This window comes from Dipodomys merriami, unplaced genomic scaffold (genome assembly GCF_024711535.1).
Source record: "Dipodomys merriami isolate MVZ:Mamm:240054 unplaced genomic scaffold, mDipMer1.0.p SCAF_28, whole genome shotgun sequence".
Taxonomy (NCBI): Eukaryota; Metazoa; Chordata; class Mammalia; order Rodentia; family Heteromyidae; genus Dipodomys; species Dipodomys merriami.
Genome location: NW_027204270.1, coordinates 11046872 through 11067249, shown reverse-complemented (window position 1 = coordinate 11067249; position 20378 = coordinate 11046872). Strand labels below are relative to the sequence as shown.

The following is a 20378-nucleotide window of genomic DNA, read 5'->3' as shown; positions in this document are numbered from 1 at the left end:
ACAGCACTAGTCTTGAGGAAAAGAATCTCCGGGAGGGGAGGCAGGCACCAGCAGCTCACGCCTGTAATCCTAACTACTTAGGAGGCGGAGATCTGAGGATCATGGTTCAAAGCCAGCCCTGGCAGGGAAAATCCATGAGACTCTTATCTCCAATAAACCACCAGAAAACCGGAAGTGGCGCTCTAACCTTGAGCTGATGAGCTGAGGGACAGGGCCCAGGCCCAGAGTTCAAGCCCCATGACCGACAAAAAAAAAAAAAAAAAAAAAAGAATCTCCAGGACAGAGCCCAGGCCCTGAGTTCAAGCCCCAGTACCCACCCACCCACCTCCACACACAAAAGAACCCCATCACACTGTTAAAAATTATTAAAGACCCCCACAGAGTTCCTTCCTTCCTTCCTCCCTTCCTTTCTTCCTTCCTTCCTTCCTTCCTTTTTCTTTTTCTTTCTTTCACAAATTATTGCTATATTGCCAAGGCTAGTCTCCTGAGTAGTACAAGAAGCAAACAAAAACTTAGAAATATGCATATACACACACACCAAAAAAAAACTTTTCAGATTAGTATTTAGTAGAAAAATTATTGAAATAAATAAGCCTGTCACTACAAGGAAAACAATGTACATTGTTGCTAATAACAAAAATGTAACTTTTAGGGCTGGGAAGGTGGCTCAGTGGTAGAGCGCTTGCCTTGCATGCATGAGGCCCTGGGTTCGATTCCTCAGCACCACATAAGCAAAAAAGAAAAAAGCTGGAAGTGGCACTGTGGCTCAAGTGGTAGAGTGCTAGCCTTGAGCTGAAGAGCTGAGGGACAGTGCCCAGGCCCAAAGTTCAGGATGTAACTTTTAGAAAAAATAGTCTTTTTCAAAACTTACATCTACTTTCCCTTATCTACTTTCCCCATATTTTAAAATAATTTTTGTTATTTGTTTTTTTCTCTGCCAGTCCTGGAGCTTGAACTCATGGCCTGGGCACTGTTCCTGAGCTTCTTTGTTCAAGGCTAGTGCTCTATCACTTGAGACACAGCTCCACTCTCAGCCTTTTTGGTGCTTGATTGAAGATAAGGGTCTCATGGACTTTCCTGCCAGGCCTGGGTTTGAACCATGAACTTCAGATCTCAGCCTCCTGAGTAGCTAGGATTACAGATGTTAGCCACCAATGCCCAGCTATTTATCCCTCTTTTTACTCAGGTTTTCTCTATCTTGTTCAGTATGGCTAGGAACTGGGCCCAAACTAGAATGCAAATTTACTTTACCAGTTCATACCCACTTCTCAGTGGAGACAGATTCCCAGAATTCTCTCCCATGTTGTAGCCCAGGGATGTTGCCTTTTCATATCGTAGCTAAGGAAACCTTTATTTTGTGTGTCTGACCAGTTTCTGGATATCAGCCGCAATAATGCCATTATTTTCTAGGCGGAAGACAGGCAGAGGGAGGAACAGCTCGTCTCATTTGACAGGTAAAGAATATTTTACTTAATCTACTGGATAGTTGATGGGAGACTGTATCTGACTGGTTGGTTGAGTGATTGATTGATTGATTGATTGATTGATTGATTGATACCCAGTAGTGGGTATAATGCTGGGGCTTGCTTGCTCTGGTTATTGCTCTACCACTTGAACCACCACACCTCTAGTCTGACTTTATGCTGGTTAATTAGAGATACATTCTCACAGAGTTTTCTTTTTTCTTTATTTGCCAGCCATGGGGCTTGAACTCAGGGCCTAAGCACTGTCCTGAGTACTTTCACTCAAGACTAGCCCTCTACCACTTTGAGCCACAGCACCATTTTTGGCTTTTTTTGTTTATGTGGTACTGAAGAATTCAACCTAGGGCTTCATGCACACTAGGCAAGCACTATACCACTAAGCCACATTCCCAGCCCCTCTCACAAGACTTTTCTACTCAAGCTGGCTTTGAGCCACAATCTCTTGGTTTCCCTACTCCTAAGTAGCTAGTATTACATGGGTGAGCCACAGCATCCAGCTTTATATTGATTTATTGTGTTTAAAAAAAAAATCAAAAGCTGGGTGCCAGTGCCTCATACCTGTAATCCTAGCTACTCAGGAGGTTGAGATCTGAGGATCATGATTCAAAGCCAGCCCTGGCAGCAAAGTCTGTGAGGTTTGTATCTCCAGTTACCCACCAGAAAACCAGAAGTGGTGCTGTGGCTCCAAGTGGTAGAGCACTAGCCTTGAGCAAACAAGCTTAGGGACAGTGCCCAGGCCCTGAGTTTTAAACCCCATGACTGGAAAAATAAAATCAATCATTAGATAATAAAGAGGACAAAATAAAGGAGAACCTGGGATAGGTAGTTTATTATTATTAAAATAAAATTAAAAAGTTATAGCCATAGTTGGACACCAGGAGCTCATGCCTATAATTAAGCCATGAGACTCATCTCCATTTAACCACCAAAAAGCCAGAAGTAGAGCTATGGCTCAAGTGGTAGAGGACCAGCCCTGAGAGAAAAAGTACAGAAGTGGCACCTTGAATCTGAGTTCAAGCTCAAGGATACACACACAACACACACACGCACGCATGCACGCACGCACGCTTTTTTAAGATCTTTCAACCATGAAAGGATTTAAAAAAATTTTTCTTTTTGGTCGGTCATGTGGCTTGAACTCTGGGCCTGGGCACTTGTCCCTCAGCTCTTCTGCTCAAGGCAAGCACTCTACCATTTGAGCCACAGCACCACTTCCGGTTTTCTGGTGGTTCATTGGATATAAGAATCTCACAGACGGGGGCTGGAGGTTTAGCCCAGCGGAAGGGCGCCCGCCTGGCGTGCCCAAGGCCCTGGGTTCGGTTCTCAGCCCTAGTTTTAAAAAAAAAAAAAAAAAAAAAAAAGAATCTCACAGACTTTTCTGTCTGGACTTATTTTGAACTGTGATCCTCAGATCTCAGCCTCCTGAGTAGCTAGGATTACAGGCATGAGCCACAGCATCCAGCTGAAGGGATTATTTTCAACATGAATTTTAAAAAAATGTAACAATCCCCTGATATCTCTGTGTGGGGAGAATGCTTCACTCACAGAAATAAGTACAAAGCCTGGCATCAGTGGCTCGTGCCTGTAATCCTAGCTACTTAGGGGGCTGAGATCTGAGGATCTCAGTTCAAAGCCAGCCTGGGCAGAAAAGTCCCTGAAACTCTAATCTCCAGTAAACCACCAGAAAACCGGAAGTGGCACTGTGGCTTAAGTGGTAGAGCGCTAGCTTTGAGTCAAAGAGCTGAGGGACAGCACCCAGGCCCAGAGTTCAAGCCCTATGACCCCCCTGAAAAACAAACAAACAAAAAAGGAATAAGTACAAATCCACAAATCTATTGATTAGAAGGTCTCAGTCATCTTAGGTCTAATTGAAATTTAAGTTCTTCAACATGTTGGAGTCTGTTTACTTACCTTAAAAATAGGGTAAATATAGCCTTCTGGAAATATTAAGAAGAAATTTTCTAAGCTAATCTCTTTATTATTATTTCAGGTATTTTATTAATAAAATGCTAACATGCTTTAATCACATTTAAATAAGTTTTTAAATATGAGGATCTGATCTTAGCTCATCATTAAAACTCAGGTTGTGAAAGATTCTAGGTTGAGGAATTCCTTGTCCAAAATGTCAAAACTCATCTCATTTTTTACAGTATTAAAATATTCTACCAGGGCTGGGAAGGTGGCTCAGTGTTAGAGCGCTTGCCTTGCATGCTTGAGACCCTGGGTTCGATTCCTCAGCACCACATAAGCAGAAAAAAAAAGCCGGAAGTGGCGCTGTGGCTCCAGTGGTAAAGTGCTAGTCTTGAGCTGAAGAGTTGAGGGACAGTGCCCAGAGTTCAGGCGTCACGACCAGACCAAAAAACAAACAAACAAACAAACAAAAACTTCTATCATAAGCCAGGCGTTGGTGGCTCAAGCCTGTAATTCCAGCTACTCAGGAGGCTGAGAGCTGAGGATCACAGTTCAAAGCCAGCCTGGGCAGGAATGTCTATGAGACTCTTATCTCCAATTAACCACCAGAAAACCAGAAGTGGCGATGTGGCTCAAGTGGTAGAGTGCTCACCTTGAGCTGAAGAGCTCAGGGACAGCGCCCAGCTCCAGAGTTCAAGACCCACCACTGACAAAAATAATAATAATGGGCTGGGAAGGTGGCTCAGTGGTAGTGCGCTTGCCTTGCATGCATGAGGCCCTGGGTTCAATGCCTTAGCACCACATAAGCAGAAAAAAAGAGACGGAAGTGGCGTTGTGGCTCAAGTGGTAGAGCGTTAGCCTTGAGCTGAAGAGCTGAGGGACAGCACCCAGGCCCAGAGTTCAGGCCCACGACCGGACCCCTCCCCCCAAAAAAAATAATAATGGTCTATCATAGATATGTATTCATACACGTACTCCTTCCCTACATCACTGAGCAGCTCAAAGGCCTGGAGGGCTCTGTCTTACTCAGTTAGCACAGGTAAGTTACCTAGCCTGCTGTTGCACAAGGCAGCAAGACACTTTGCCTTGGGAAAGTGCCCTACAAGAGACTGGGCCAGAGAAATTCACTGAATTCAATCAAACCTGTGGCTACTTTCCTTGTCTAGGAATCTTAGCACAATTACAGAGTGAACTCCTAAGTGGTAAGAGCTGAGAGTCCCATTCTCCTTAAGTCTGCTTCGTCGTACTTTTTCCCATGGAGGCTGAGACTTGTTTTCTTTGCATTGTCAGCTCTTTGCCAGTGGCTTGGAAAATGTGCTCCTCAGGGCCAGTGTAGTGAAAGCAGACTTGGAGCCCTGGTAATGTCCTTGCTTCAGTCCCACTGGCAGCAGAGATGTAGATGTGTTTCCCCACACCTTAGAGAGGAGTAATCAGCTGCAGTTCTTGTCTCCTTGTAGCCATGAGGACTGGAACCAGATGCAGAGCCAGGAAGATGAAGCGGCCATCACTGAACAGGATCTGGAACTTATTAAAGAGAGGGAAACAGCGATCCGGCAGCTGGAGGTAAGAGCTAGGTCATGTCTTCCATTGACTCAGTGGGCCTGAAGGTATCTGAGCCTGTCTAGCCTGAATTTTCCCTGGATTATTATGAAAAAGCATGAAATGAGGCATTGTGTAGTTTGCGGATTGTCTCAATTTAGTCATGGCAAATTGGAACTATTTCTATGGTAGTATTAGCCTTGGCTCCCAGAACTATCCAAATCCTTTCCTCACACACCCAATTCTTTTTTTTGCCAATCCTGGGGTTTGACTGGGCCTGGGGTACTGTTCTTGAACTTCTTTTGCTCAAGGCTAGCACTCTACCACTTGAGCCATAATGCCACTCGCGCCACTTCTGGCTTCTTCTGTCTATGTATTACTGGGAAATTGAACCCAGGGCTTCATGCATGCTAAGCAAGCACTCTACCACTAAGCCATATTCCCAGCCCATCACATACCAATCCTTATTTGGCCATCTTGGGAAATATGCATGGAAAACAGCAAAACAAATATTATATTGCTTTTTAGGATTTTTTTTTTTGGGTTGGTTGTGGGCCTGGTCACTGTCCCTGAGCTCTTCAGATCAAAGCTCATGCTCTAACACTTTGAGCCACTGCTCTACTTCCAGTTTTCTGGTGGCTTACTGAAGATAAGAGTCTTATGGCTGGGGCTGAGAAGGTGGCTCAGTGGTAGAGCGCTTGCCTTGCATGCCTGAGGCCCTGGGTTCGATTCCTCAGCACCACATAAGCAAAAAGAAAAAAAAAAAGCCAGAAGTGGCACTGTGGCTCAAGTGGTAGAGTGCTAGCCTTGAGCTGAAGAGCTGAGGGACAGTGCCCAGGCCCAGAGTTCAGGTCCCACAACCGGACCCCCCCCCAAAAAAAAAAAAAAAAAGAGTCTCATGGCTTTTTCTGCCTGGGCTGGCTTTGAACCATGATCCTCAGATTTTAGCCTCCTGAGTAGCCAGGATTACAGGTGTCAGCCACCAGCACCTGGCTGCTTATTAGGATTTTGTCCCTAAAACCCAATGGCAACTTTTTGACAGGGCTCTATGGAGAGCCCCTTTACTTCATCTGAGTAACCTGGTTATAAGGCAGTCCAAAATCTTGTTTCTTTTTTTTTTTTTTTTTTGTCGGTCGGTCGTGGGGCTTGAACTATGGGCCTGAGCGCTGTTCCTAACTCCTCAGTTCAAGGCTAGCACTCTACCTCTTGAGCTATAGCCCCACTTCCAGTTTTCTGGTTGTTTATTGGACATAAGAGTCTCACAGACTGTTCTTGCCCAGGCTGACTTTGAACCACAATCCTCAGATCTCAGCCTTCTGAGTAGCTAGGATTACAGGCATGAGCCACTGCACCCGGCTAATCTTGTTCTGTTTGTGCTTTCTAAAATGCAACTCACATTATCTCGCCCAAGTAATTGTAACCCTTCTGTACGGTATTTTCACAATAAAAATAAATAAATAAATAAAAATAAATAAAATGCAACTCCAGTTGTAGCTCTTATCAGTTCAGTCCCTCAAAAATGGGAATGGTTTTTGAAGTACAGATTGAGGTACCTTTCTTAACCTAACTGAGCCTGCCTCTTGTTTAACTGCAGTAAGCAGTAAAATACCCTTAAACCTATGTGATCTTCTCTTCTGTGGAAGTAGAAGACAGCTATCCTGAGGTAGCAAAGGTGATGAGGAGTAGAGCAACCTCCTTTACCTTCATCTATAGCAGTAGTCCTGAACTCTGATTACATGTGGAAATCACTTGGAGATTTTTATTTATTTATTTATTTTTTTTTTTTTGGTCGGTCATGGGGCCTGAACTCTGGGCCTGGGCGCTGTCCCTCAGCTCTTGAGCTCAAGGCTAGTGCTCTACCACTTGAGCCATAGCACCACTCCAGTTTTCTGGTGGTTTATTGGTGATAGAAGTCTCACGGTCTTTCCTGCCTGGGCTGGCTTTGAATCGTGATCCTTAGATCTCAGCCTCCTGAGTAGCTAGGATTACAGGCATGAGCCACTGGCGCCCAGCTTATTTTGTCAATTTCCCAATTCACCCTCCAATAATATATCAATAACTAGATTGGAGTATGTGAATTTGTTTGTTATTATTTTTGTGGTCTGGGGTTGAAACTTAGGGCCTTGGGTTTGCTAGTAGGCAAGCATTCTACCACTTGAGCCATTCCTGGGTTTGTAGATTAAAAATTAGCACATAACCTAATAACTGTGAGGCCTTAAGCGTGTGTGTGTGTGTGTGTGTGTGTGTGTGTGTGTGTGTGTGTGTGTGTGTGTGTGTGTGTGTGTGTGTGTGTGTGTGTGTGTGTGTGTGTGTGTGTGTGTGTGTGTGTGTGTGTGTGTGTGTGTGTGTGTGTGTGTGTGTTCGGTGATGGGGCTTGAACTCTGGGCCTGGGCACTGTCCCTCAGCTCTTCAGCTCAAGGCTAGTGCTCTACCACTTGAGCTACAGCCCACTTCGGGTTTTCTGGTGGTTTATTGGAGACAAGAGTCTCACGGCCTTTCCTTCCTGTTCTGGCTTTGAACTGCAATCCTCAAATCTCAGCTTCCTGAGTAGCTAGGGTTACAGGCATGAGCCACCGGTGCCCCAGCAGAAGCATGGATATTTTAAAGCCAGGATTTGAGACTACTATCCTAGGTGCCACCACTGTTTTAAGTTGAGACAATTTGTCAAGTCATGCTTATTTTCTTGTCTTCAATGTGACATCTTTGTCACAGCTTTCCTTGATTCTGGTGCAGTTAGTTCTCTTAACATTAGAAATTCAGGGACTGGACTAAGCTGTGTAGAGCTAAAGGAAGGAATGGATTGGAGTGTAACATGTCAGGAATGGGATGGATTCCTTCACAGTCAACAGAATGAAAACCAACCCGATGTCAAATAGCTACATAGTGAAGCTGAGGTATTTGCTCTTGAACTCAGTTGTCTTTTTGTTCATATGGCCCTTCCTTTGCATTAAGACACAATTCACATCCTACTTCTTCTACACTCTTTCTTTTCTACCTTCTCTTCTAGACCATATACTACTTAACACACCTTCTTCTTCCTCTTCCTACTTCTTCCTCTTCCTACTTCTTCCTCTTCCTCTTCCTCTTCTCCTCCTCCTCCTCCTCCTCCTCCTCCTCCTTCTTCTTCTCCTTCTTCTTCTTCTTCTTCTTCTTCTTCTTCTTCTTCTTCTTCTTCTTCTTCTTCTTCTTCTTCTTCTTCTTCTTCTTCTTCTTCTTCTTCTTCTTCTTCTTCTTCTTCTTCTTCTTCTTCTTCCTTCTTTTTTTTTTTTTGGTCAGTCGTGGGGTTTGAACTCTCGGCCTGGGCACTGTCCCTCAGCTCTTCAGCTCAAGGCTAGCACTCTACCACTTGAGCCACAGCACCACTTCCGGTTTTCTGGTGGTATATTGGAGATAAGTGTCTCATGGAGGTTCCTGCCCGGGCTGGCTTTGAACCATGATCCTCAGATCTCAGCCTCCGGAGTAGCTTGGATTACAGGTGTGAGCCATCAGTACCTGACTCCTCCTCCTCCTTCTCCTCCTCTTCTTTTTCTTCTGCATCCTCCTCTTCCTCCTCCTCCTCCCCTCCTCCCCTCCTCGTCCTCCTCGTCCTCCTCCTCCTCGTCCTTCTTCTTCTTCTGCCAGCACCTCCTCCTCCTCTTCTTCTTTCTTCTTCTGCCACCTCCTCCTCCTCTTTCTGTCATGGGTCTTGGACTCAGGACCTGAGTGCTGTCCCTGAGCCTCTTTTGCTCAAGGCTAACATTCTACCACTTGGGCCACAATGCCATTTCTGGTTTTCTGGTGGTTATTGGAGATAAGAGTCTCGGGGACTTTTCTGCCTAGGATGGCTTTGAACAACAATCCTCAGATCTCAACCTCCTGAGTAGCTCGGATTATAGGAGTGAGTCACCAGCACCCGGGCTCTTATTATTTATCTTACTGTGTCCTTATTTCTTCTTTGTGTATTCATAGCAGTTAGCAGACAGTCCCAACTCTAGTGGACTCAGTAAATGACTGAGATGCCGGAACAACTCTTGCCAATTTGTGACTCTAGTCATCCTCTGAAGCAGGAAGGGACTCTTCTGATGGATATCAATAAGTCCTGGCTTCATTGTACTTCCCATACCAGAGAGAAATGGCCACATCGCTTAGGAGCACACCTTTAATAGGCCATTGTCCTTCTGCACAACCAATAGACAGTAAAAACTCAAACAGGGGGAGCTGGGAAGGTGGCTCAGTGGTAGAGCACTTGCTTTGCATACCTGAAGCCTTAGGTTCAATCCTCAGCACCACATAAGCAGAAAAAAAGAAGCCGGAAGTTGTGCTGTGGCTCAGGTAGTAGTGCACTAGCCTTGAAGTAAAGAGCTGAGGGACAGTGCCCAGGCCCAGAGTTCAGACCCCATGACCAACAAAAACAAAACAAAAAAACCTCAAACAAGGGATTTGACTTTCATCACAGCCAGGAAAACAACATGCAGTTCAGCCCCTAAGCTGATGATTTTTCCTTTTTCAGTCTGAGAAGCAGACCATCAAACAGGCTGTTGACCTTTCACCCTGGAATTACCATGGCTAACCCATACGGCTCTTGGGCCTCAGTTGAAAGCTCTTTATAGAGTATTGTTCTAGTAATGATAAGTCCAGCAGCTCCTTACACCGTTCCAGTCTCAGTCCTAGGGGAAAAGTGGCTTCTTGCTTGTGAATATGTCTTCCTCATGTTTCCCCATAGCACACTTCTGTGTAAGCCATTTCAATTCTCTAGTCCAAGGTCTCTGTAGTCCTTTTTTTTTTTTTTCTTTTTTTTTAGGTGCCAGTCCTGGGGCTTGAACTCAGCATCTGGATGCTGTCCCTGAGCTTCTTTTGCTCAAAACTAGTGCCCAAAGCTCCACTTCTGGGGTAGTTTATTGAAGATAAAACTTGCACAAACTTTTCTGCCCTGGCTGGCTTTGAACCTCGATCCTCAGATATCAGCCTTCTGAGTAGCTAGGATTACAGGCGTGAGCTGCAATTGCCCAGCTTTCCCATAGTCTTTACTGTCATTGGGAGGGGCCCATAGGCTGTGGCTGGAAGAGCCAGTTTAGGCTCTACATCTAGCTATCACACCACAATCTGTCCCTCCAACACTTTAGCTTCTGTGTGGTGCCTTTTAAGATTAGATGGTCTGACATTGGATGGTCTTACTAGCAGCATGTCCAATTAATATTGCTGAATGGGTGGTTTTGGTGCCTTTTTTCTTTTGCCGGTCCTGGGGCTTGAAATCAGGGTCTAGGCTCTGTCCCTGGGCTTCTTTTTTGCTCAAGGCTAAAACTCTACCACTTGAGCCACAGCACCACTTCCAGCTTTTTCTGTGTATGTGGTACTGAGGAATCAAACCCATTGCTTCCTGTATGCTAGGCAAGCTGAGCCACCCTGCTCAGCTTTGGTGCCTTCTGCATTATAGTATTAAGTAGGTAATAACAGGTCACTGCCTGTTTATAGAGAAAGCTTATTTTATAAGGCTTGAAAACCATGTGCTAGGTGCTGGGAAGGTGGCTCAGTGGTAGAGCGCTTACCTTGCATGCCTGAGGCCCTGGGTTCGATTCCTCAGTACCACATAAGCAAAAAAGAAAAAAGCCGGAAGTTGCGCTGTGGCTCAAGTGGTAGAGTGCTAGCCTTGAGCTGAAGAGCTGAGGGACAGTGCCCAGGCCCAGAGTTCAGGCCCCACGACTGAACCCGCCCCCGCCCCCCCCCCCCCCAAAAAAAGAAAACCATGTGCTATATTAATAGTCAAACTTTAGGTAAGTAGAGGATGGGAATCTTCTAACATGCTGCTTAAGGTTGGGTAATCATTTTTTTGTCTTTCTTAGGCTGACATTTTGGATGTCAATCAGATATTTAAAGATTTGGCCATGATGGTCCATGACCAAGGTGATTTGATTGGTAAGTATTACTGATCTCTCTTTTTTTTTTTTTTTTTCCTTCGGTCATGGGGCTTGAACTTTGGGCCTGGGCGCTGTCCCTCAGCTCTTCAGCTCAAGGTGAGCGCTCTACCACTTGAGCTACAGCCCCACTTCCGATTTTCTGGTGGTTTATTGGAGATAGGAGTCTCAGGGTCTTTCCTGCCCGGGCTGGCTTTGAACCGCGATCCTCAGATCTCTGCCTCCTGAGTAGCTAGGATTACAGGCGTGAGCCACCAGCGCCCGGCTTTTACTGATCTCTTTAACCTCAAGGTGAATGATAGTATTTGTGTGTGAAAATGTTAGCAACACATCTGCTATAGACATCAAATTTAGAAGTACCATTTAAAAAATAGTAAATTCATTTGTGTGTGTGTATGTGTGTGCATGTGTGCATGTGTACATGCGCTGGTATTCAGGCTTAAACTTGAGACCTCAAGCTTTCATTTGTCTTTTTTGCTCAGTGCTGAGGCTTTACCCCTTGAGCCATAGCTCCACTTCTGGAGATGAGAGTTTTGTGGGTTTGTTTGCTAGGCTGGCTTCAAACCTTGATCCTCTGTTATCTCCTCTTGTGTAGCTAGGATTACAGGCGTGAGCACCTGGCCAAATTCATTTTCTTAGCCATTTTCTGGTACTGTCAATGCAGAAGTTAAAGTGGCCTCTGTGTATACTCAGCCCCATTCACTTGGTAAGTATTTGTTTAGAGAAAGAGCTATCATGGGCTGGGAAGGTGGCTCAGTGGCAGAGTGCTTGCCTTGCATGCATGAGGCCCTGGGTTTGATTCCTCAGCACCACATAAGCAGAAAAGGCCAGAAGTGGTGCTGTGGCTCAAGTGGTAGAGCACTAGCCTTGAGCTGAGGGACAGTGCCCAGGCCCAGAGTTCAGGCCTCAGGACCGACCAAAAGAAAAAAAAGAAATAGCTATCAGCGTGCGTATGTGTGTGTGCATGTGTGTGTGCATGTGTGTGTGTGTGTGTGTGTGTGTGTGTGTGTGTGTGTGTGTGTGTGTCATAGCTCCACTTCCAGCTTTTTGTTGGTGAATTGGAGATAAGAGTGTCACAGACTTTCCTATCCCAGCTGCCTTTGAACTGTGATCCTCAGATCTCAGTCTCCTGAATAGCTAGGATTATAGGTGTGAGCCATCAGCGCCTGGCTAACTTTTAAAAAGCTTTTTATGTTAAAATAATTTCATTTATAAGGAGTTGCAAAAATAATACTACTAGAAACTCCCTTATACTCTTCTCTAGAATTGGCCTTATTTCCTTTCTGTCCTGTTTACTCTGTGATGAAACTTCCGTTCTATGTGTGTATATATGTATGTACATAAATATTTTTATCTGGTCCATTTATAGGTGGATTATGTGCTACGCTGTCCCTTACCCCTAAATGCCTAAGTTTTTATCTCTATATAATAGTGCTGTTCTCTTGCCAAGGTAGTGTCTTTTGGTTTCATGGACAGTTTAGGTGGTGATAGTGAATCTAGGACCCCACAATGTCAGAAATCTGTTCAGCTTACAGTCTTGAAACACCTGCATGTGCTAAAGCTGTCTACTGTCTTTCTTGCAGATAGCATAGAAGCCAATGTAGAAAGCTCAGAAGTGCATGTGGAAAGAGCCACTGACCAATTACAGCAAGCTGCTTACTATCAGGTAAAAGCTGGTGTCCAACAAAGTCCCTCTGGGCTGCAGACTTCATGGGCCATCAGGGAACACTGAAAACAGGTTTAACTTCTTGCTTGGACTTAAGCTGGAGACAAGGAATCATAATTTACAGCCCTAGTTACACTTTTAGTATTTCTCTTTGTAATGAGATCTACAAAACCATCAAATCTTGAATACACTTATGTAGAAGACTCAGCTGCAGGGCTGGGAAGGTGGCTCAGTGGTAGAGTGCTTACCGTGCATGCATGAGGCCTTGGGTTCGATTCCTCTGCACCACATAAGCAGAAAAAGCCAGAAGTGGTGCTGTGGCTCAAGTGGTAGAGTGTGAGCCTTGAGCAAAAAAGAAGTTCAGGGATGGTTCTCAGGCCCTCAGCTCAAGCCCTAGTACTGGCAAAAAAAAAAAAAAAAGTTCTGTATCTTAGCGTGGCTGGTATTTAGCAACATGAACCCGAACCCTTGTTTCCATTAGGATAGTTTAGAAGTGCAGGTAATATAGGGCTCCAGATACTGTATGTTGAATATTGCCATAGGGAATGGCTATAGACTCAACTATGATGGCCATTCATAGGTAAATAGTGCATAGTCAGTATGGGACTGTGCCTATAAAGTTAAATTCCTGCGCTGGGAAGGTGGCTCAGTGGTAGAGCGCTTGCCTTGCATGCATGAGGCCCTGGGTTCGATTCCTCAGCACCACATAAGCAAGAAAAAAAAGCCAGAAGTGGTGCTGTGGCTCAAGCGGTAGAGCGCTAGCCTTGAGCTGAAGAGCTGAGGGACAGCGCCCAGGCCCAGAGTTCAGGCCCCACGACTGGACCCAAAAAAAAAAAAAAAAAAAAAAGTTAAATTCCTCTACATATTAGTTAAAATTCTTGCTTATGGTTTTTTTTTTTGCCAGTCCATGGGCTTGAACTTAGTACCTGGGCACGGTCCCTGTGCTTCTTTTGCTCAAAGCCAGCACTCTACCACTTGAGCCACAGCACCACTTCTGGCTTTTTCTATGTATGTGGTATTAAGGAATCGAACCCAGGGCTTCATGTATGCAAGGCAAGTATTCTACCACTAAGTCATGTTTCCAGTCCTGCTTTTGATTTTTTTTAGGTCTTTATCTCAGATACTGTGAATGAGGTCCTCAATTTAGTGTTGCATGGTTTCTTAGAAGTAAATAGCATTTTGGTCATTTTTCCATGTTCCTAAAGATATCAGTTATTTTCTGTATTCCTACAGTAGCCAAAATTTATCTGGAAAATGCTCTTATGGAAGTTTGTGTTTAATAATAGTATTTCCTGGGATGGAAAGGTGGCTCAGTGGTACAGCGCTTGCCTTGCATGCATGAGGCCCTGGGTTTGATTCCTCAGTATCACATAAGCAGAAAAAGCCGGAAGTGGCGCTGTGGCTCAAGTGGTAGAGCGCTAGCCTTGAGCTGAAGAGCTGAGGGACAGCGCCCAGGCCCAGAATTCAGGCCCCATGACTGACAAAAAAATAATAATAATAAATTGTAAAAAATGAAAACTGTAAGCCGGGCGCTGGTGGCTCACGCCTGTAATCCTAGCTACTCAGGAGGCTGAGATCTGAGGATCGCGGTTCAAAGCCAGCCCGGGCAGGAAAGACCGTGAGACTCCTATCTCCAATAAACCACCAGAAAACCGGAAGTGGCGCTGTAGCTCCAGTGGTAGAGCGCTCGCCTTGAGCTGAAGAGCTGAAGGACAGTGCTCAGGCCCAGAGTTCAAGCCCCACAACCGACAAAAAAAAAAAAAAAAAAAAAATGAAAACTGTGTGATGGAACTGGAAGCGTGGCACAAGTGGTAGAGTGGCACCAGCCTTGATTGAAAAAGCTAGGGGGAAAAAAAAAGCTAGGGGACAGCAAAGCCCCAGTACTGGTACAGAAATAAATGAGAACATATGCACAAATAATTTTTTATGAATAATACCTAGCAACATAACCATAACTTCTTTGCAAAGTTGCATTTGAAAACAGTTAAAACTCACCCTATTCCCTAGTGCTGGGGACTACTGAGATTTTTTGGCAAAGGTATCTGTGTCTTGATTTGTGTATGGAAAGAGTAAATTGTGTTTGTTTGTGTGTTTTGTCGGTCATGGGCCTGAACTCTGGGCCTGGGCGCTGTGCCTCAGCTCTTCAGCTCAAGGCTAGCACTATATCACTTGAGCCTCAGCACCACTTCCGGCTTTTTCCACTTATGTGGTACTGAGGAATGGAACTCAGGGCCCCATGCATGCAAGGCAAGCATTCTACCACTGAGCCACCTTCCCAGCCCAGAAAGAGTAAATTGTGAATTACAAAGAGGCAGATTCCTGACACACTGTTGAAGTCTCAGATATAAAACATTTTACTTGTTTCACAAGTGTCTTCTGTACATATTTCTTTCCTCAGAAAAAATCTCGCAAGAAGATGTGTATCCTGGTGCTTGTCCTGTCGGTGATTATTACAGTCTTAGCTGTTATTATCTGGCAAGTTTCTAAATGAAGTGTGATTGCCTCAGAGCCTTCTCCTGCTGAGTTGTTTTCCAGGGCAAGTACTTGCCGGAGGCTTACCAGAACAAAACTGATCCCAAGAAGACCGCATATACCAGAATGTCCTGTAATCATTTAGTTAGAAACTAACTACTAACTAGTCCTTGAAATTAGTAACCTATGGAGACAGTATTTATCAATTTATGTATACATTTTGTTGATTTCTCAAATTAGGAATTAACTTATGTGAATTTTGCTTTCCTTGTATTCTGATTGCCCTCTCCTTCAAGTGTTTACTGAAAACTCCATTCTAGATATTCTTTCTGACAGGTGACACTACAGTCTCATAATATTGTCTTTTTATGTGTATATAAAATTTGCCTTTTTACTAGCAATTGAGATGCATTTCTTTCTAGCATCTGGCATTATTAGAGTCTGTCAGAAACTGTAAATAATCCAGCAATTTTTATTATTTAATACTTTAATTTAAATTTCTAAGAAATCTGTTCTCTGTTTGGAAGATTTTGGCACTACATTTCCTGGAAAGTAACAAAACTTGCACATCTGATTCAGATTAAATGACCAGTATCCTATCTATTTGAGCTGGCTAGTTGCTGGAGTTTGTGTTATAATCCGGACTTAAAATTGACTTTATTATCTGCTAGTGTCCTTCACAGCAGTTCATCCTTATACCCACTAAGCCATCCTGCTCTCCCTTTTCTTTCTTTTTGAAGTCCCGGGGTTTGAACTGAGGGCCTGAGTACTGTCCCTTAGCCCCTTTGTGCTCAAGGCTTGCATTCTACCACTTGAGCCACAGCACCTCTTCCAGACTTTACTACCTGGGTTGGCGTTGAACTGCAATCCTTAGATCGCAGCCTCCTAAGTAACTAGGATTACAGGCATGAGCCACCAGTGCTTGGTTCCAATCCCTTTTTAAGGATAAATGAATCAACATTAATATACTCAATGATGTCCCTCTCCCATCTGTCTGCATAGGCCAGGAGAATTAGACATAGCATGCTTTTGAAAAGCATATAGGAATTGTTCAGGATGATTTGATCTTTTTGTTGTCTTGTTGGCTGTGGCTCTAACATTCCTGGTGAATGATGAGTATTCCTGTCCAAAAGCTGCTCTGACACTGTAAGAGTTGCTGGGCAATTGAGAGCAGGAAGATTTTAAAAGTCAAACTATATTTGGGTTTAAGACTTAGCTTTGTGGGGCTGGGAAGGTGGCTCAGTGGTAGAGCGCTTGCTTTGCATGCCTGAGGCCCTGGGTTCGATTCCTCAGCACCACATAAGCAAAAAGAAAAAAGCTGGAAGTGGCACTGTGGTTCAAGTGGTAGAGGGCTAGCCTTGAGCTGAAGAGCTGAGGAACAGTGCCCAGGCCCAGAGTTCAGGCCCCACGACCGGACCCCAAAAAAAAAAAACAAAAAACTTAGCTTTGTGAACCTGATGATAAAGCAAAAAAAAGGTTCATTTTTGTAAATAATACTGGTTTATTGGTGTTAGATTTATCCTAATTTATGAACAAGAAGTTACTCTCTCCGTGCATAGTTTTAGACAAAGTTACAATAAAAGATTGATGTCTTGTAATATAAATGTTGTCCACTTCCCTTATTCAAGGGCTAGAACAGTTCAAGGGAACATAATTGGCTGAGGCTCTTACATGAATGTGAACTAGGCCAAGAATTTCAGCCCATCCTTTAGTGACTTAGAGGATCTAGCCACTTCAGGTATATTTATATCCATTTTTTCCACTCTCCTTCATGTTACTTCATCTCCTTATTCTATACAAATGTGAACAGTAGAGAAACAAGGGCTCAAATGCATATGTCTCTGCACTTTTACACCATCCTACTTCCTTAACACAAATAAACATTAAAAAATCTTTTGTAGTAATTTTTTGTGACTAACATCCTCATGAGGTAGGTGTTGTCAGGAAATTTAAAAAAACGGACTTTGAAGAAGACCGGAGACTAGATAAGGATTCCTTGAAAAACTGGACAGAGCCGGGCGCTGGTGGTTCACCCCTATAATCCTAGGTGCTTAGAAGGCTGAGATCTGAGAATTGAGGTTCAAATTCAGTTTGGGCAGGAAAGTCTGTGAGACTCTTATCTCCAATTAAGTACCAGAACACCAGAAGTGGTGCTGTGGCTCAAAGTGGTAGAGTACTATCCTTGAGTAAAAAAGCTCAGGAACAGCACCAAAGTCCGAAGTTCATGTCCCACAACCAACAACAAGAACCACAAAAAACTGGACAAAGCCAGTTGTGGCAGCCTGTAATGGAAGTTGAAAAAGAAGGTTGCCAAGTTTGAGGCTGCCAAAAAAATAAAGAACAAGCCAGATGCCAATGGCTCTCCTCTATAATCCTAGCTACTCAGGAGGCTGAGATCTGAGGATTGCAGTTTTCAAAGCCAGCCCAGGAAGGAAAGTCCATGAGACTTATCTCCAATTAACCACCAAAAGAGCTAGAAGTGGAGCTGTGGCTCAAGTGGTAGAGTACTAGCTTTGAACAAAAAAGCTCTGAGAAAGCACTTAGTTCAAACCCTATAAGTGGCACCAATAGCCAGGCAGAAGGGTTGGGTTGCACAGTGACCCAAACAGCAACTTCTGAGATGATTTCCTGGTTCTATGATCACTCCCCTTTTAGCTCCATATTACAGTTGGACTTGGATACATCATTTGCAAAACATTCCAGTAACGAAAGTACTTTCTGTGAAAAACTATTTGAGCCAGGCGCTGATGGCTCATGCCTGTAATCCTAGCTACTCAGGAGGCTGAGATTTGAGGATTGCCGTTCAAAGCCAGCCCAGGCAAGAAACTCCAATAAACCACTCAGAAAACCGGAAGTGGCACTGTGGCTCAAGTGGTAGAGTGCTGGCCTTGAGCTGAAGAGCTGAGGAAGAGTGCCCAGGCCCAGAGTTCAAGCCCCATGACTGACCAAAAAAACTAATTGAATTTGGGTAGAATAGGACATCCTAGTTTTATAATACTGTGTAATTGACCTGTAGTGATTGTAAGGGTGGTTGTAGAAAAAAGAAAATATGAACTTGGCCTAAAAATTGTGGCAGTTGCCATTGGGGACCTACAAGACAGTCCTAATATACCTATTCACAGAACCTTCCTTATCTGTGCCTGGCCTGGATATCTGCAGGGACATTGTGGTTTGGGACAGTGGTTCTTAACTATGATTTTACAGTAGCAACTTTTTTTTTTTGTCGGTCGTGGGGCTTGAACTCTGGGTCTGGGCGCTGTCCCTCAGCTCTTCAGCTCAAGGCGAGCGCTCTACCACTTGAGCTACAGCGCCACTTCCGCAACTTTTTTTTTTTTTGGTCAGCTATGGGGCTTCAACTCAGGTCCTAGCTGCTATCCTTGAGCCTCTTTGTGCTGAAGACTAGTGGCCACAGTGCCACTTCTGGTTCTTGAGTGGTTAATTGGAGATGTGGGGACTTTTATGCCTGGGGTGGCTTTGAACCACAATGCTCAGATCTCAGCCTTCTGAATAGCTAGGATTACAGGCGTGAGCCACCAGCATCCAACTGACTACATTAGAAGCTTCAAAAAGTCCTAATACCTTGGTCCTTCCCCTACTCCAAGATTCTAGATTCACTTAGAGTATATTTTTGAAATAAGGATTTTTTTTTTAATGTTCTAGATAATGTGAAGTTACAGAGATCAATTCTAGGTATGAACAATCATGGGTGAAAACCAGTGGTTTGGAGGTGATAAACTAGACTGGGGTGCAAAAAGTCCTGTTTTTAGATTGCCAGAGATATTTGGGTTAAGTGTCAGTTTTTCTCAGCAGCTCTTTTCTAGCTATAACATCTCTGAATAAAGATGGCTATGATTTAGTTTGAACAGACGAATGGTGTAAATTGTATGTTTACCCTTGTATTCATTTTCTTTTCTCATCGCTGGTCCTGCTTTCTTTATTAGAATGGTCTAGGAGTATTGCATAACCTAGTATCTCTCTTCAAAAGAAATAAAGGTGTAGTATTGTGGAGGGTAAAGAAATGTCACTCTATAGCCGAGCACCTGTGGCTCACACCTGAGATGAGGATCTCAGTTCAAAGCCAGCCCAGGCAGGAAAGTCTGTGAGACTCTTATCTCCATTTAACTACCAGAAAACCAGAAGTGACGCTGTGGCTCAAGTGGTAGAGCGCTCGCCTTGAGCTGAAGAGCTGAGCGACAGTGCCCAGGCCCAAAGTTCAAGCCCCACGACCGACAAAAAAAAAAGAATCACAAGGCTGAAAATGATTTATTGATAAATGATCTGATTAGTTACCATTCTTGCTGGATGATTTGTGTTCAAGCATGTGCCAGAGGAAAGGATAATTTTTCCAACCTACCTAAAAGGTGATCATTTTAAAACCTTAGTTGGTATGTTGTGGTTTGATCAGAAGGCTTGGAGATTTCATCCTAAGCAAAAACTTTTCAAAACAGGTTAATTTTCTATTTAAGACTAGTAGGAAGGAATCAAGAAAACATACTTTCATCTTAGAGATTCCTTAGCTTCATGAGGGACTGCATCTTTCTGGTTGGATAGTGATTATCTGCAGGTCTGAAGATCGTCCCAAATTTTCTGTAAAAGTGAAAAGGGGAAGCGGGGCATTAGTGACTCAACGCCTGTAATCCAAACTACACTGGAGGCCGAGATCTGAGGACCGCAGTTTGAAGCAAGCTCAGGCATGAAAGTCTGCGACTCTCTGCTCCAATTAACCACCAAAAAGCCTGAGTAGAGCTGTGGCAAGTGGCGGAGTTCCAGCCTTGAGCAAAATTGCTCAGGGATAGCGCCCAAGCTCCAGGAAAAACACTTGTCTAGATACATAATACTCAGTAGATATTGCAACCAGAGGCTGTGCCTCGGGGGTTCCCTTTACCCATCCTGTGGCCTAGGGCAAGACCGCAATCTCAATGCTCAAAATCTAAGAGTCCACACTTGACTAACCGTTTGAGCTGTGCACAGTGAAGTTTGGAACAGATCTAAGTTTGGATGCACGCGTACTAGGTTTCCCCGAGGATAGATTCCCATGTACTCTACGGAAGCCCTCCAGGCCCAGACTTCCAGGAGGAGGGCCTGGAGAGGAGAAAGAAGACTGATCGCCACCGTCTCGAGGTTCGCCCTCCGATTTTCCTCTAGATTGAGGACCAATGGCTGACGGGATGTCAGTGCAAGCCTTAGGGGCTGATGTCGGTTTTTCGGCAGGCGGAAGTAGCGGGACGCCGTGGTTTCCGTCCGTAGTCCTCCGACGCTTCCCTCCCGGAGAGAAGCCACCTTCACTAACTCCCGGAAGCCGGCGTAGACTTCAAAATCTGACCCACTGAAAAGCACCGCCCCACGTGCCTGCGTGGGTACGTGCGTGCGCGCGCGCGCGCGCGCCTGCCTGCGTGCGTGACTGCGCACAGGCTG

At 44.5% G+C, this 20378-nt stretch overlaps 1 protein-coding gene across 1 annotated transcript in view; it reads left to right on the top strand.

Annotated features, from left to right (window-relative positions):
• Stx12 (syntaxin 12) overlaps positions 1-16856 on the top strand; it is a 43090-nt gene extending 26234 nt beyond the window's left edge. The window contains exons 5-9 of the mRNA XM_070037511.1: positions 1411-1454; positions 4853-4958; positions 10754-10826; positions 12409-12491; positions 14890-16856. Of these exons, the coding sequence (XP_069893612.1) occupies positions 1411-1454; positions 4853-4958; positions 10754-10826; positions 12409-12491; positions 14890-14982 (399 nt within the window). The 3' untranslated portion in view covers positions 14983-16856. The remainder of the gene's footprint in view (positions 1-1410; positions 1455-4852; positions 4959-10753; positions 10827-12408; positions 12492-14889) is intronic.
• Positions 16857-20378: the final 3522 nt, after the last annotated feature.